At 37.1% G+C, this 17,568-nt stretch overlaps 1 protein-coding gene across 1 annotated transcript in view; it reads right to left on the bottom strand.

The window, feature by feature from the left end:
* Positions 1 to 17,568, bottom strand: part of NRXN3 (neurexin 3) — a 995,103-nt gene that overhangs the window by 39,288 nt on the left and 938,247 nt on the right. Inside the window, exon 15 of the mRNA XM_063290181.1 lies at positions 13,708 to 13,783. Coding sequence (XP_063146251.1) covers positions 13,708 to 13,783 — 76 coding nt within the window. The remainder of the gene's footprint in view (positions 1 to 13,707; positions 13,784 to 17,568) is intronic.

Raw genomic sequence — 17,568 nt, 5'->3', positions numbered from 1 at the left:
CTTTGTGGTATGCCACAGGGCTCAGTACTCTCTCTGCTCCTTTTTAACATCTACATGAAGTCACTGGGTGAGATCATCTGTCATCACAGGATGAGGTATCATCAATACGCTGATGTTACCCAACTGTATATCTCCATCCCAGGTGAAGTATGTTGTGCACCAGTTATGCCCTTTCCTGGACCAGGAGACCCTTCACACAGTCACTCATGCCCTGGTCTCTGTGCCTGGGGGCTGTGGGGGTCTGGATGGGGAACAACAGGCTTTGGCTGAACCCATGGAATGGCTGTGGGCGGGGGCCCCTCAGTATCCAGGAAATTGACATCTTTAGTGCTGGATGGGGTTGCACTGCCCCAGACAGACCCAGTGCATAATCAGGGGGTCCTCCTGTACTCGCGACTCCTGCTTGAAGGGCAGGTGGCAGTTGTGATCAGGAGGGCCTTTGCACAACTTCATGTTATGTACCAGTTATGCCCTTTCCTGGACCAGGAGGCCCTTCACACAGTCACTCATGCCCTGGTCATCTCCCATATAGACTACTGTAATGTGCTCTATAATGTGTTCTATATGGGGCTACCCTTGAAGAGGATCCGGAAGCTACAGCTGGTCCAAAATGCAGCTGCATGGACAATTCTTGATGCCCCTAAAGGTGTTGGTTATTACCTTTAAAGCCCTTCATGGCATGGGTCCAGGATACCTGAGGGACCATCTCATCCCCATTACATCTGCCCACCCCACCCGATCTTGCAGAGAGGGCATGTTACGGACCACATCTGTAAGAGAATTCCATCTAGTGGGGTCCACGAAGTGGTCCTTCTCTGCAGTGGCTCCTGCCCTCTGGAACATCCTTCCCCCAGAGATAAGACAGATTCCATCCCTGGTTGTTTTCTGAGAACAACTAAAAACCTGGTTCCGCCGTCTTACCTGGGGGGTGGAAGGTAATCACTCCTGGAGATGGCTGGTGCCCTAAAATGGCCCTTTAGATATACACAAGCAGTTTTATACCAACTATCATCATCTGGATTTTATATTATATTTATGTTTTATATTGTATTGTTATATTGTATTAGATAGGCATTTATGTTTATGATATTTAATGTTTTTATTGTTTTTGTAAACTGCCCAGAGTCTCTCCTTCAGGGGGAGATGGGCGGTGGCAAAATCTAACAAATAAATAAATAAATAAATATTCCCATTACCTTCCTTGCCCTCTTTTGGCCATCTGTATATGATCATATCTATAATATTTGATCCATATTTTTAACATGCCAGCAAGTGAACAAAAGAAATTATGAAAAAGATGTGTTTAATATCTTTTTAATACCAAATGGCAAAAGGGAACACAGTGCTAATATTTCCTATCAGCACCCAGGACAGTTCCTAAGGACAGTTCCCTGATTCAAATTCACTTTGATTCTATGCTAGTTCAGGTATTTTATAGATAAGGTCGGTCATGCCAGTACATATGGCCATTAAGGGGGGAAAAAGGCACTACTGGAAACATAAGCAAAAAAACAGTGATTATCATGTTTAATTAGGCTATATAGTACAGTATTTTCTAAAGTAAGCTCTGCAATCAGGATGTATTTGGTGGTGAGCAAAAATCTGTGGTCTGACTTTCTTGCCATATAGTATTGGCAGTCATATCTAGATTTGCTATCAGCAGACTTTTACACAGAAATTGTTCTTTACATAAGTGATTAAATTAACTACATGACTGACAGCTCAAAAGTAGGTATGTACAACAATGTGTAATGCAACAGTAAGCAGTGCAACAGCAGGAAGCTGTTACTGTCAGCTGCGAAATGGTAAAGTACCCATTTGCAATAAAGCCAGCAATGTTGGCAAAGTGCATATATTGTGATATGAATTAAATGTGTATCAGCTACTTTCTGTGTCTCTGTTCTCTCTGTTCAGCGATTGCTCTGAATTGTTTGGTGATCTGGGCTATGTCACAGTGAATTTTCTTAGATTAAGTTCTCCACTTCTGTTGGTTAAGTAAAAATTATTGAACTATCTATTTATTCAGCCAGTCATCAAATTTATGTAGCCTCCCACTCAACAAATAACCAAAAAAGAAAAAAGAAATAATAATAAAACATCTTGTTAATTCTTGTTGGTAGCCTTATTTAAAGCTTTGCACATGGCATACAATTGCTTATTTCATACTATTATGCTTCTGTTTCCAAGCCAAGCTCAGAAGAATCCAAACAAGAGTTGGCTAAACTTAATTTAATTGCACTTAGAAAATGGGGGGAGGGAGGGGAGGGGGAAGAAATCTGCAGATCTCAAACTATTCAGATCTCAAGATACTCTGTTTCTCTACAGAGACAATTTTGGAATGAAAGTCTACCTTTTCCATTATACTTGTCATGAGTAAGGATGGCGAGCAGGGGGCTCTCACCCAGACTGTCAAGCGCATGCGTAGCACTGAGGAACTGTTCAGCCATTCAAAGAGACACAGATCGGGACCGCCTTAACCTTTGGGGTTTATATGGCTGGGTTTTCCCACGCTTTCTCAGTTTGTTAGGATTCTTGTTAAGTACTACTAATAAATATTAGAGACCAAGTCCTCGCCTCAGTGTGTTTCCTGGTAATCAGGACAATACTGTAGAACTTCTATAAATATCTATTTCTGTTCTTGTATATTTACGACATTTTCTGGTCATGAAAATGACACTGTTCATTTTAAAAACCAACCAACCAACAGGGCTTTTAAATGCCTCTTTCAAAACTCTCTGTCCAAGGCTTTGTTTTCTTTTAATAATGTGGTCCATGGTTGATGACAAGTATTGGAATATTTTTCTTTCCTTTGGAAACATGTGTTATACCTTCCTACTTTGTATCTATAGTCCCATATACTTAATTTAATATACTGGATGGGGAGGAACTTTTTCCAAATCAACCCTACCAAGACTGAGTGGCTGTGGGTTTTTGGGGCACCCAGGTCTGAGGATGTTCCATCTTTAACCTTGGATGGGGTAGCACTTTCCCATTCAGGAGTGGTGTACAATCTGGGGAATGTCATGGACTCACAGCTCCTGCTCAATGAGCAGGTGGCAGCTGCAGCCAGGGAGGCCTTCATCAGGTATGCCATTGTGACCCTTTCCTAGATTGGATGGTCCTTCACACAGTCACTCACACCCTGGTCACCTCACAGCTTGATTATTGCAATACTATCTACATGGGCCTGCCCTTGAAGATCACCCAGAAGCTTCAATTGATCCAGAATGCGGCAACAAGGACAGTGATGGCAGTGCTTTGGTATGCCACGTAACATCTCTACTCTGCCAATTGCACTGGTTGCCAGTTTGCTTCTATGTGTGATTCAAAGTGCTTGTCATTACTTATAATACCCTACATGGCACAGGGTCCAGCTACTTGAGGGACCACCTATCTCTCCTAGTATCTGCCTGGCTGCTTCAATCCAGCAGGGTTGGCATGCTCTGGATTCCTTCCATTAAAAAATACCATCTATTGGGACCCTGGAAGTCTGCCTTCTCTGTTGCAGCACCTGCCCTCTGGAATGAGGTTCTCCATGAGATCCCACCCTACTGGAATTTCAGGGGGCCATGAAGAACTGGCTGTTTGCTCAGGCCTTTGGCTAGGATGGGTGTAGCTCCTTACAAGGAGTGTGTGTTTGTTGCTGCCCAGTTTTGCCATCTTCTTTTTGTTTTATTGCTGCATTGTTTTTGCTGTTTTACAGTTCTCATGTTTCTTGTGCCAGGATCATTGGGAGTCAGGCAGTGTACAAATTAAAATAAATAAATACAATAAAATTCTGTCAAAAATATTTTTGCTTAGAATTTTTTTTTAATTCCTGCTTCTCGTATGTGTGTATGCATGTGTGTGTGTGTGTGTATACCTTTGAGTCAGTGTTGACTCCCAGCGACTGCCTGGACAAGTCTGCAGTTTTCTTGGCGAGGTTTTTCAGAAGTGGTTTGCCATTGCCTCCTTCCTAGGGCTGAGAGAGAGGGACTGGCCCAAGGTCACTGGCTGGCTTTGTGCTCAAGGCTGGAATAGAACTCACGGTCTTCCAGTTTCTAAGCCCAGTGCCTTAACCACTACACCAAACTGGCTGTCTTATTTAGTTGTTCTCTTATTTATTGTTCTCTTATTTAGTTGTTCTTCTTTCCTTTCCCTCATTTGCAAATTGTTATACATAGCATCTTCTCCTTTTTTTATTTTCCTGTCCTAATTTTGTTAGCACAGTTGTCAAAAAGTGTGGGCACCATTCCTTGCCATGCTGAGGTGGAAAGCAGAGAAAAACTGTGGTATAAGTCCTAAAATAGACCTAACTTTATTACAAATCAAAATGAAAACTCACAAAATTCTCCCCAGTCCCAAAAATAAAAAGAGAAAAAAAGAAAAGAAAAAAAGGGAACTCCTGGCCTTACCTGTATATATAATACAACCTTTCTCACACTGCACTGTCTTTCTGATCACTGCAGCCCTTCCCAGCGATAACTACAGCTCCCTGCCTCCAAAAGATATTTGTAATATATGCATACTTGTACACATTTCCCCTAATATGAATATTTTTTCATTAATTTTCCAAATACAATTGCTTTTTGTAAATAATTTCCCCTAACATAAACATATTTATATTCATCATTTTGAGTCTGAGAAAAATGGGGGAAAGTTGCCAATTTTGACACATGTGAATGTGATCTCTCTGCACATACATTTTGTAACAGCAAACTGATTAGATCTGCTTTAAAACTCAAAGGAATTTGTCACCCATCTAGAACTGCTCTCTCACTGGGTTTAAGTGTAATTTATTTTCATTATTTAAAATTGCATAGCATCCTATGATTTTTTTTTCCCAGATGGGTAATTAATAAATGCTGAAAGAAATGAAATGGTATATATTTTTAATATGTGTAATAATTTTGACTGAGTGCTAGTTCTAAATCTCCTTTAACCAAGTACTTAAAAGAAAGAAAGCTTATCTTACTGCAGTTTAAAAAACAGTAGGTGCACTGCTAATTTTATCATTATGAAAAAAATGATGACACTATATAGAGATAGTAGAAAATAATATTTGGTTCAGTCTTCTCTAATCTATTTAGTGTGTTAGATTATGATTCCTGGAATTCCTAGTCATTGGCTGGGCTGGCTGGAACCCTGGGAGTTGCAATCCAATACTTTTAGAGGGCACTATGTGGAAGAGGTCTGAGTGAACTAGTAAAAATTGTAAATGAAGTTTCCTGAGAAAGCTTTCCTGTTTTCTTCCTTTCCACTGCAGTCTGTCCACCACTGTAAAGTTGCCCTTAAGTGTGGGAGACCCTCTGGAATGGCATTTGAGATGGCCCAGGAGGATTGCTATGAAACCAAGTGAAATAAATCAGTGGAAATTAGACTCACCACACACACATACACATCTTATTGGAACAGACCAGCCCTACATGAGTTCTGCTGAACAAAAATTAATTTAACTAAAAATAATAAACACTATATTTAGTGATGGTATTGTACCAATCTGCAACAAAATGCTTCAGTAATGTGCTCTTATTGCAAACCAGCCATAATCTCTTTCAGGTTATATCATTTACTTGGGAGACCCACTGTCTGAATGCTTCTCAGAACCTTATAGGCTTGTTAAAGTGATAGGGAAAAAAATACCATATCAAGTCAAGTAAGCCTAAAACCATGTTCAGTGGTCTGAAAGTATAAAATGTGGTATATGCACAGACATTGGCCCAAACCAGCATTTTTTAACATTAACTCCTCCATGGAGACAGACAAATGTATTATGTGGTCTTCTGGTATATGGTCCTGAGAAGATCACCTGCATACATTTAAAGAATTCTGGTATTACATTATGAGCCAATACACTACTTTGTGCTTTTTATCTTTATATTTAATTTAAATGTTACTGGGACTTATAATCATCACTGGGGAAGAATGGTATGCAATATATTATGAATTTGTTCATTTGGCATTTGCAACACCTTGTTTACAAATGCAAAAATGTCTCATTTTGAATGTAAAACAGCTGTTTTAAATGCTGTCTTATGCACTTTGGAAGTGTTTTGAACTTGAAACAACTGTGTTCCATATGTGAAACACTCTGTTTTGAGCTTGAAGCACTTACAAAAACGTTTACAGCTTTTCCCATGATCATAGTATCTGTTCTTCTTTTGGAACAGAGTGCTTTGTATACAAAACAACGTATTTATAATTCAAAATGGTTCAGCTTGAAATGTTTTGCACACCCTTATTAGACATTTGCTCATAAGTAAAAAAGAAACTTAATCTAACATCCATTTCTAAACATAAATTAGGTGTAAAGAATGATCTATATTAGAAAATGTTTAGGAGTTTTGACTACATGTCTGTGGTGAGTTTGACATGTAGCGTGGTTTGCTCCAAAAATCCCAGCATAACTGCACTGTTAGTGTGGCTTTAGGCAAGTAACACTGAGATCTTCTTGAAAACTACGGAAAAGAGTTAGATATTTCTCCCAACACTTTTACTTATCCTATAAACAAAGAACACAAATACAGTCTCTGATGTTCCCTGATATGTACAACACTCAACTTCATTCACAAAACATTATCTGCTGTTTAGACAACATTGCCTTGTCTCTTATCTTGTGTTTTCTGACAGCTGCTTCTATCTTTTTTCTCCTTAAACATTTAGTTAAGGCCAAAAAGGTAGAGCAACTTCTTTGATTGATACTATAAACAACTTTCCATCTAAAGTATTATCCATTTTTTTTAAAATTAAGGACCAGTTTTACAAACTTCCAAATTATCCAATTTTTACTAATTGTTCTAATTTAGCAGTCACATTATATAAACAGTACCCTAGTCTACGTAACATTCTGTTTACTGGATTCTCCAGAGATCATTTGAGTAAAACAAGCTGTACTGTTGTACTTTTGATTATACTGTTGTTCTATGGCTTATATTTAAATACTATTTTAAATATAGTATTCCTATATTATTGTTATTGTTGTTATTATTATTATTATTATTACAACATAAAGTTGAAAAGCTCTTATTGAGTTGTAAGCACGGAGTAAAGACTGTTTTACTTTGTTCCCTACAAAGAAGGTATCTTTTTGATAGTGAAATAATACAGATTCAAATTTATTCAAGTATTTAGAAGTATTTTCCAGTCATATAATTTCTCCAAAGTTACTATATCCCTTATACAATTCAGTCATCAGTGTTGGAGATATTAAATATCTTTGCCCTTTTGTGGAATTTCTTTAAGGAAAGATTGAAAGGGAAGGAAGAAGTAGGGAGCAAAGGAAGTGAGTGTGAGGAATTAGAACATCTTACAAACAGAGAACAGAATCACACAACCACACAAGAACAGTGAGTTCCAAGACACAAAAATATGACAGATGAACATAAAGAAGACATAGGATTGCTATTGGGTGAGGGTGAGTTGGGAGGGAAGGGGAAAAGCAAAATAACATTTAAAAAAGTAAATAAAGTAAATAAATATAAAAATTGGGGCTGATGAAGTAGCCAATGATATTTGCACAAATTATCCAAAAAGAAAATAAACTGTTTGTTTACAACATATTTTAAAAGGTAAATAAATATTTCCCTCCAACTGGACCACAAAATTAGAATTGCTAAGTTTGCCTGAGCGCATCACTCTGATGAAACAAGATGGCATTACCACAACCATGCATTAGTCAATGAAGGCCATAAATGGTTAGTTATGTCAGCTAATTACTTCATGCCACAAAAATGTTTTTTGCATTAACCCCAAAAGAAGTAAAATGAATAGAACAGATATTCTGCACTTGCAATAAAATTCTTTTTATGCCATCAACTATTTGTATGTGGAGAATATGCTAGAGATTCTGAGGCGGGTTTTAGAGGGACTTTTCATCTGATCCGTATCTTTCTGAAAGTCAAAGAACATCTAAAAAGAAGGTGAGAAGGAGGCACACCACACAAGAAGATGGGAAGAAAGGAGGGAATAAGGGAGGAAAAAAATGAAGAGGAATCAAGAATCTTCATTCTTTAGCACACAACTTTCTTGGGTGAATTTATTTGAATATGAAAATTTAGGTTATTTAGATGGCAAGAAAAGATTTTGTTGCCTTGGTTTGATTGCAGATCTATATTTCTCTTGAGTAGAATTATTATTTCATTGGAATTATTCCAGAAATAATTTTATTTAAAAAAAAGAATGCAGCAAATACTTTCAAATTAAAAGAAATGGCAATGTAGTATCACATATACTGTAATATAGAAAGAATGATCAAACACCAAAAATTCATGCGGCACAAAATGAGGTGAAATGACAGAAAATGTTATTCCAATATATACAATCAGCTTAAATATTTCTATGTGACCAGGGCTAATCATGCAGATATTAAAGATATATGTGTATAATTTTTATTCTCACTGCTCCAGCCCTCCCCAAGGATAACTGGGGAATTAAAACATCACTTAATCAAATGAAACCAAACCAAAATTTAACAAAACATAAAAAAAGTACTCTATAAATTTAACATGCTTTGCACACTAATTAACATATCATGCATCTCTCCACTTTAGTGGATGACAGAATTACATGAGGGGATGAATTTCTGTGTAAACATAAGACTGGGTGATGAGGGCTATTCATCAATTCAGTTTTAATTTATTCTGAGCAAAGATATGTGTGTGCATATATATATATGCACACACACACAGAGTATATAGTATACATATAGATATCAGATCCTTGAGAGGGGCTTTGGGGCTTGGAAAGGAGCAGGTAAAATAACAATAAATGCAAATTTAATTAAAGGAACCCTGTAAGTCATTTGCATGAAAAAGAGTAAAACTTGCTATTTTTTTTCTTGTAGAAATATGGACATGTACATGTAGCTTGGAAGTTCCAATGAACAGTGTTGATTGTAACATAATCATTTTTTAAGTAGTTGTGCTTTGCAACTTGGCCTTCAATTTGGATATCTATATATTCAGAACTTATACAGACACTCTTGCGATCCTTGAAAAGAGCAGCAAACAATCAAAAGAATCAGCACAAAAAGATCAAGCTCCTGGGATGCGCCTACAGAATCTGGACATTTATTAGATGAGATCTACCAAGATATTTGTTTCTTTCCACAGAAACAAAAGACTTGTAAACCCATTTATTAGGCAATAAGCTTCTCACTGGTGTTTTTCTCCCTCTCCTCAATTGTTTTAGTCTGCTGTTCTTGAACAAAAAATGTCCTGGAAGGTACCCTGATATCAATTTCTTCTTGGCATTTGCACAGGTCAGCTCAATGTTCTTTTAGCACAGAGATAACCTTTGCAGTAACAGCATTAAATGTAATCAAGCAAGAATGAATGCTGTTGTGTGCTGCTCATTTGTTCCCACTTGATTTCTCCTCACTAAACAGCCATGATTTGTCATTATATTAGTTATCAGGCTTATTCTTCTGACAAGCCAGGTAACTAGGTGTGTAGATGATGCCAATCAAGCCACAGGTGGGATGTGTGGGTTTATTTAGTTGGCAAAAATAGCCAAAATGACCAAGCCAAGCCAGGTTTTCTTGCTGTCTGCACTCCATTACATGCACAGAGGCTGACTGGATTGGCAGCTGAATCATATTTCATTCCTGAAAATGTTACCGAGTCCTCTGGTACTAATAAAGGCAGCTACCTTAGGAAGTGCAGGGCATTTTATCTGACACTTGTAGTGCCATTCTCTGGGAAACAGGAAATGAGAATGGCTAGGGACTCAGAAGGAATGGAAGGCATTCCCTGGCTGCCTCCATCATCTGCTTGCTTAATGGTAGAGCTGGTCCTGCATGCAGGAGTAATTGAGAAACACACACCAGCACACTTGTTTTATCACAATAATTACTGTTACATACAAGTACTTCATCAAGAATTATCCTCTGTATCCAAAGAAGTAATGAAGAAAAAGCTGCCCATGTCCTAAGCTGTCATATTTTTATGTGCTATGTTTTGGTTCTTTTTTATTTCTACAGGATATTAGTACATGCACATTCTTATCAAGGGGAAAAAAACCTGTTGGGTTTCATCAATGTGTCATCTTATTAAGACTCTTGGATGAAGCAAATACACAACTTTGATACATATTTTAGTTAATGGTGCATAAACAATTTTCTCCCACTGGAAAAGTAGGAAAGAGAAAGGACCCTAGGTAACCTGATAAGGCATACACAGATTTATGAAGATCAGTTTCCTCGATTCTACACTGCCTGGGCTATAAATTACTAGTAAGGATACATGAATAATCCAAGATATGATCTGCACTCAAAATTCTGTACTGGAAGTGATCTAATTCAGTTTGAATTTGAAATTTGAAGGCAAAAAGATTCAATTCAAATCAGTTTGAAACAAAATCAAACCATAAGTTATAAAACTGTAAAATACTGAATACTTTCAGCTGATTCTGTCTTTGACAGAACTGGATGAAAATAGCAAAGATGGAGGGTCTTTTACCACACATTTTTTTCTGTAAAAATTCAGCCAGATAGCTTCAGTGGTTTAATCTTAATAAATTTTTGAAGTATTCCATGCTAGGATGAGAGACAGACAGGCTAGCAGCCTCCAGATTGTCCAGAAAACATGCTGAAATTGTGCTAAACCAATATAGAAAGTGTCCCACCCCAACTTAAAAAGATACACTTTCAAGAATTGTTGAAACTTTTACTAAAGTTTGGAAGAGTCCAACAGTGTCTGACCACTTGATTTTCTGATTATGCTTTTTGGCATGGTTTTTTGGGAATGACATGTTATATATTGCTTGTATAGCAGTTGAATCTCTGAATTAAAAAAGTAATTCAACACCTTGAACATTCAGTTCATAGATTTAATTAGAATGAGTTAGTTGATCAAATGTCCTTTGAATCAAGTCATCAATTTGAAATTCTGCACCATTCCAATTACTACACCTTACAAGGAACTTGGAAGAACAAGACTTTAAAAAAATGGCCCTTTTCCTGAAAGCCCAGTGGCCACAGGAGCTGCTCAAAAGAGATGGCAAAGCATCTGATATGCTGGGCCTTATAGAAACAGAACATTTCAGACAATCAGCAGGAACTTCAACGTTGGTAAATCAAAGCAGACACATAATGGTGGTGACTGCTACTTTAAGCCTGTTTGAAGAAGAGCCTCCATTTCTGTGTGCATTGCATGCAGTGCCTGTATGCTTGTGCATACGAATAAGTGTATGCATGTTCATGTACATTTGTACATTCATTTTCTCTGTGGTGCCAGACTTAACATCCAGAACACACACAGCCCTTAGGGATAAAAAGATTCCACATGATTCAAATTTTCTAACATATCTTATCAACAAAAGGAATGGCGCTGAAAACATATCAAGAGGTTGAGATAAGCTGGAAGCATTTATTTTAAAACTAAAAACATAAGAATATGGGAAGATGCTGAGAATTGTAAAGGTTTAAAAAAGAAGCTTCTAGAAGCTTCATTAACTAGGGAACAATGAGCAAAGCGTAAGTTAGTGGCAAGTTTAATCTCATTTGAAGTTCTTTTTGTCTCCCTAGTCGTGTGGCATGACCCCATGTTTCTAAACTGTCTCTTTATGGATGAACAGGCACTTCTTGCATTTGTAGCAACCTGATTCATTCACCGATGCTACAGCTCAAGGTACTGAACACTGCAATGCATCACCATAGAAGCAGTAGTGATACTGCCTTCACAAAGCCTCTTCAGGTAATAGATAAGAGGAACATACTGATGAAGGGTGAAAAAGACTTCTATTTTAAGTGCAAATTCATTAGCAATTAGAGAAACAGAAAAAATGTATTTAACGAAGTCCTAAAAGCATTAGCAGTGGGATTCAAATATATGTTTCAGCTCTTTCTGCATGAAACACACAATCTAGCTGTACCTTGCTGAAGACTATAAACAAAAGACCAAGATTCAGATGCGTTTTTGAATAGCCATCCTTATTGTTTGTTTTTCTTGCTGACACTACAACATATCTGTGCAAGTGTGATGGATGAAGCTACAACAGGAGTGCTGGGAAAAGCTGAAAAATATGCTCAGTCACAAGAAAGAAGGTCAAAGACCTCTGTCTACAGGAGCAATTCTTTTGCACAGCCCTACTGAAGGAGCTCACAAAACTCACAAATCCCTGCCACATGAGGTGTTTAAATCACCACTTTGTTTAAGACCCATGACTTTTCTTTTCATAAGTGACATTGTTTATTCCAGCAGAACATGGCCAAGAAACAAAGAAGAATGTTAGGAAAGGAGCATCCTGGACTCCCAGTTATGCAGCACAACAAAGCAGCTGTTAATGCAAGAGTGTTGATGCTTAAACTGGTCAAAACCCATGGCATAAAATCTTCATGAGCATGTCCAGTGGGGCCCCTTGCAATTTTTTTGTACCGAACTGTGTGCTAACATGAATGCCATTCTTTAATGCTACGTTGTTTTAGCTTTAGCTTTATTGTGGAACTTCCCAGGTACATGCAAAGCCACAATGGTTTTTATTACAGTCAGAGCAAGTCTTACCCCAAACTGCAAGCAGAATATGAGTGGTGGAAGAGAAATGTGAAAGCACTAGCTCTGGATGATTTTTATGATTTTTATTATTGTATTAATCTGAAATGCTTCAGGATACAATGAACATAACCATCTGAAGTCTGATTTTTAGCAAACATAAAGCTTTTCAAAATAATAAAATAACCTACCCACCCCACCCAATGTTTTTTTTTTGTTTGTTTATAACAAAACCAAAAGAAAAGAAAGAAGACTTTTATGTGTTTTGTGGTTAAGGACAGATTTGCAGAAAACTTCATTTTTACAATGCACACAAAAATTTTGATGAAATTCTGTTCTCTATTACTGTATATAACTAGTTAATCCACAACACGCCTTAAAAGAAACAGTTAAATGAAATTGTAAGAAAAGAAAGACTGGAACAAAATCAGTTAAAAATAAAGTAGACTGCAATTGCCTGCTGGATACTGCACAGTCATATCTATCCCATCCTCTACCCCGCCCAGCCCCCCTGCCCCACAAGCCATCAAATCATCAAAATGTATCTATGCTCAAAGGGAGCAACTGAGCCCATTTCAAATTGCTCTAATCAGTTTTGACATTTCAATGGATACATTTTGAAGCATCATCACTGCAGGTAGCATGGCACAACCTAACAATTGTTGCGGATTCATTGTGCTTTAGATCTCTTCAGGTTGGTTAAGTAAACAGGGCATAACATTAGCACAAATACATTGCCATGTTAACCGCTTTTGAAATCCCATGGAAAAATAGAACTTTTGAGGCATGTTTTCATATCTGTCAAGAAGATGTAAAAACAGCCATGGTTCTACCTCTTTTTTCCCTATCTACTACTTTTTTAATTAATAGCCAGATTTTTATTATATCAGGAAAAACACTGCAGTTTGCTTCCTTTCTCCCCACCAGAGCCAGTTCAAAAACCATTGCAAATTTATAGCACAATGGTTCACAATAAACTGAGCAGACACTGGTTCTTTTCAAAGATGGCTTCCCCAAATGATGGCACATTCATGTTTGGCTCCTTCCAGTTCCATGGGATTGGATGCTCGGCTTTACACAGTGATATTTTTATACACATTTCTACCCATATATACATATGCCACATATACATATATGAGCATACATATATATGTATACATTCAGACACACATATGTGTATTGGCATTGTCAATTGCAAAATAAAAGAAAGCAAGCCAAAAAGAAGACTGACCTGGCTTACCTACACTCTGCTCGCATTCAATGAAATCTTCATCATCGTTAGAACATTCTGCTGAAGAAACAAGGTCATCTGTTGTCTGATGTGAATAAGAACAAAAAAATGGAAACAGAGATCAAATGAAGGGAAACATATTTAAAAGAACAGCAGTCCTTGAGCCATGGCTTAGAAATTTCTGTGACACATATTTGTTTTTCTCCTCCTTTGGATTGTTGGCATTATTTTTTTGTATATGCCTATTTCTACCCCAATGTACCTGATTCTATTAAATTTCTGTAGTGTGCCTCAGTGTGTCCCATATTCTGTTATAATACTTTTAAGGTACTTCTAGAATATTCAAAACATTTCCTGTATGTAAGAACAAAGAAAATTGCCTTAAACTCAGGTCACTGGTTTATTTTGCTCAGTATCATCTATACAACATTCCATACCTGGAAATGCCAAAGACAAATTGGCAACTGTGTGTGTAGCAGGGGCTCTGGTATTTGGTCCTTGTTTTGGAAAACATAATGACAGGTTAGGTTAACACACTCCTATCCCCACAGTAGAGACTATCAGCAAGCTCTAGAGAACTTCATACAAAACAGTAGGAATTTTATATAATCCCCCAGTTAGTTAAATGGGCAGATTAGAATATAATAAACAAATGAATGAATAAATATTATTAAATAAAATAGCATAGGTGCATAGCGTAATTATCATCATTATCATCATCATTATCATCATCATCATCTGTTCCTGAGTACAACACTAAAAAAAAAAAACCTATACCACAGAAGATAATCTATATATGATACATTATCATTTACACAAAGAACAAGTACACAATCTTTCAAAAATTATATGGACTGTGTAATCAAACTCTAGGTATGTTTTGGATAGTAAAAATGTACTACTGTAAAATTAGGGTTATTTTATTTCATGTATCCACAAAAATGGAAAATACTTGCCCCCTTATGACACTGGGATGCATTCCCTTGGTATGGTAATGTAATGGCGCATGGACTGGTAAGTCTATCTCTGAAAAACTGAGGCCACATCAAGAGTGTCTCTGGTGTCAGTGAATCAGAGCACATGTTCCAAGCACTTTTCAGTTAGTAATTCTGAGCATGTGAGAGGCTGTGGCTGTTCTAATTAAAGAGCAGCATGTACTGCAGTGTGTTAAGGAGAAGTATAATGGCTTCCCTCCCCAGCAGTAAGTCCTTCATGTAATTGCTGCAATTAGTAGAATTACTAATGGAGACCAATAGGAGGATTTTGTGGAAGCCTCTGGACCCAGGAATATTGTTTGTGCACAAGAGTATGAAATTATTCAGCCCTTGGCAACATGATCTCAACAGATGCCTGATTCTGGCTTTTCCCCCCCTCTTCCCTCTTCCAGTGCTGTATACATAAAAGGTACAGATCACAGAGTGTTGTGGGGCCTATGTAATCAGAATTCATGTTGGATACACAGGAGAGAACCAGTCTCATTGTCGCTGGCTGAAGCTGTTCTTTACCCAACAATTTTCAGAAGCTGCTAATGGTAGTCCTCAGACTTGGGATTCAGTATGTAAGCAAACCTGCCCTCTCTCACCTCCAGTGCTGTTTCCCTCATATTTTTCCAGCTGGGATGAGAAAAGAGAGGAAAAAGACTCCCTGCATTCATTCTCTCCCTGAATTATGCTTTGGAAATCTAGATATGAAAATATGAAAATATGATATTCTTTTACTCAACTAACATACACCCTATGCAATGATTGAGGAATCCAAAAACCTCCAGATGTTGCTGAATTTTACACCCAGCATCCTTCTCCACTGGTCATGGACATGCGGAGAGATGTGGTTCATTAACATCTGGAGAGCAATAATGTTAGCCTAAGAAATAAAGGTAATTCCGTCTCTTATATTAGTTCTTTGTAAGTACTGTCCCCTCTTTCTCTGGACAATTTTTACATATTTAAACATCTCACTGGGGAGGGAGATGAGGCAACTGCAATTATTCCCATCTGTTTCCTCCCACTTATAAACAATTAAAACAAAATAATTCTCTTTTATCTGTAAAAAGTCCCTCAGCTGTGGAATCTGGCCGGTGAAAAAATTAGGTTGAAATCCACATTTCTGTGGGTTTTCTTTAATAATCTCAAATCTGCCTTGGCAATTCAAACAGGACTATTTGTTCTCCATGCCTCTTAGCCCACTCAGGACATATTTCTTGCCACTGAATTTGGATTGGAATGGAGATGGGCTAACATTGTCTCTTCTCAGCTGGGCTTGACCCATTGGTGGAGCTCATGTTTTGAATACAAAAGGTGGTAAACTGAGTGCATAAGACTGCCAATTAGACCTGAAAAGACTCTTGCTTCAGTACTTCAAGAGGTGCTGAGCATCAATGTGGACAAAACTGAGCAAGATTGTATGTTTTAGTGTAAGTTCCAAGGAATGAGCAGAGGTCTAAAATCTGATTTTAATAACTAATTGAAAACCTATTCTGCTAATGAATTAAAAGAATAATCAAGGTTCTACAAACAGTAAGCAATGCTTTCACTTGAAAAAAAAGGGAGACAGAGAGAATGTATGAGACTTGCCTGTTTATCTTCTTCATAAAAATATTTCACAATAACCTATTCTGAAATATGTATTTAATTCTTTTGAAGCAACATTTCAGAACTGAAATAACTTAGCCCAGTATTTTCTACAAAAAAGAGATAATAAAGTCTATTGTAAATTAATTGTGATTTATAATGATTAACTATAAATTATAAATGCAGTTATTACAGTTATTGCTGTTACTACTTTTTTGTGCTTATTGAAAATGTGTTGATATCAAATAGGAATACTCTGCCTCTAACCTTCAAATTGCCTCAGTTTCACAGAACTGACTCTAATGAATTATTGTTTCTGTAATCACCAACTTCTAATTATTTGCTCCTAGAATATATTCAGTCTCCTTTGATGAGGATCCTATATCTGTATCCATTATTAACATACTGAATATTGAGGGCGAATTCCAGTTACTATAGAAAGATGCGATCAGGGCCATTACATACCTTCTTCCTTTTTCTGACAGCCGAAAGTAGGAATTTATGCTGCAGATTTGTACCCCTTGACCTACTGTTCCAAATAAAATGTCTTTCCCTATAAAATATTCCATAGGAATCAGTCCCTTTTAGACTATCCCATTCATTTGCTATGTGATGATTTGATGGGTATTAAGCACAAGATAAAATAAACCCTGCCATGGAACAGTTTTATGAAACTATAAACAACACATCCAGTGAATGATGTGTTCTCATTCTTAGGATGGATGAAAAGAGAAAGGCCTATAAATATCCCCTTCAGAAATCTAGCAGATAAATTGTGCCACAATATGTTCTTGATGGCTGACTTCCGTTTTTAAAATCTGGTTTATATTCCTTTAGCTACATAAAGAACTGTTTCCCTAAAGCACTGCATACTTCTTAACCTTTGTTACAAATCAGTATTAAAGTTGTGTTATCAATAGTCAATTGGGATGCATGTGGTATAGTTTTCAGTTCTACTTCTATTAATAAATTATATATTACATTTAATTTAGAAGTTGGGCTCAAATAGTTGCACAAGAAGGAAATATCATCTAACATGATCTCAATTATCATGAGGAAAAACTCCCCCTAATGTGGCAAATTTAAGCCTTTTGGTTTAAACTAGAGCACATCCAGATATGGATTTATTGTTCATTCCCCCCTTGCCCTCCACCCCCAAATAAGTAATATCAGTTGAATGTATTTCTAATTGTTCACTTCAAGCAAAATTTGATAGAAATTGGATAATGGGCAAAGACTTCCCTGGAATTATAGGAAAAATTACTTTAGTTTCATTGACAATTCCTCAGTTGTTTTATGA

This window comes from Candoia aspera, chromosome 1 (assembly GCF_035149785.1).
Source record: "Candoia aspera isolate rCanAsp1 chromosome 1, rCanAsp1.hap2, whole genome shotgun sequence".
NCBI classification, from domain to species: domain Eukaryota; kingdom Metazoa; phylum Chordata; class Lepidosauria; order Squamata; family Boidae; genus Candoia; species Candoia aspera.
This window is presented reverse-complemented; position numbering and strand designations above follow the sequence as displayed.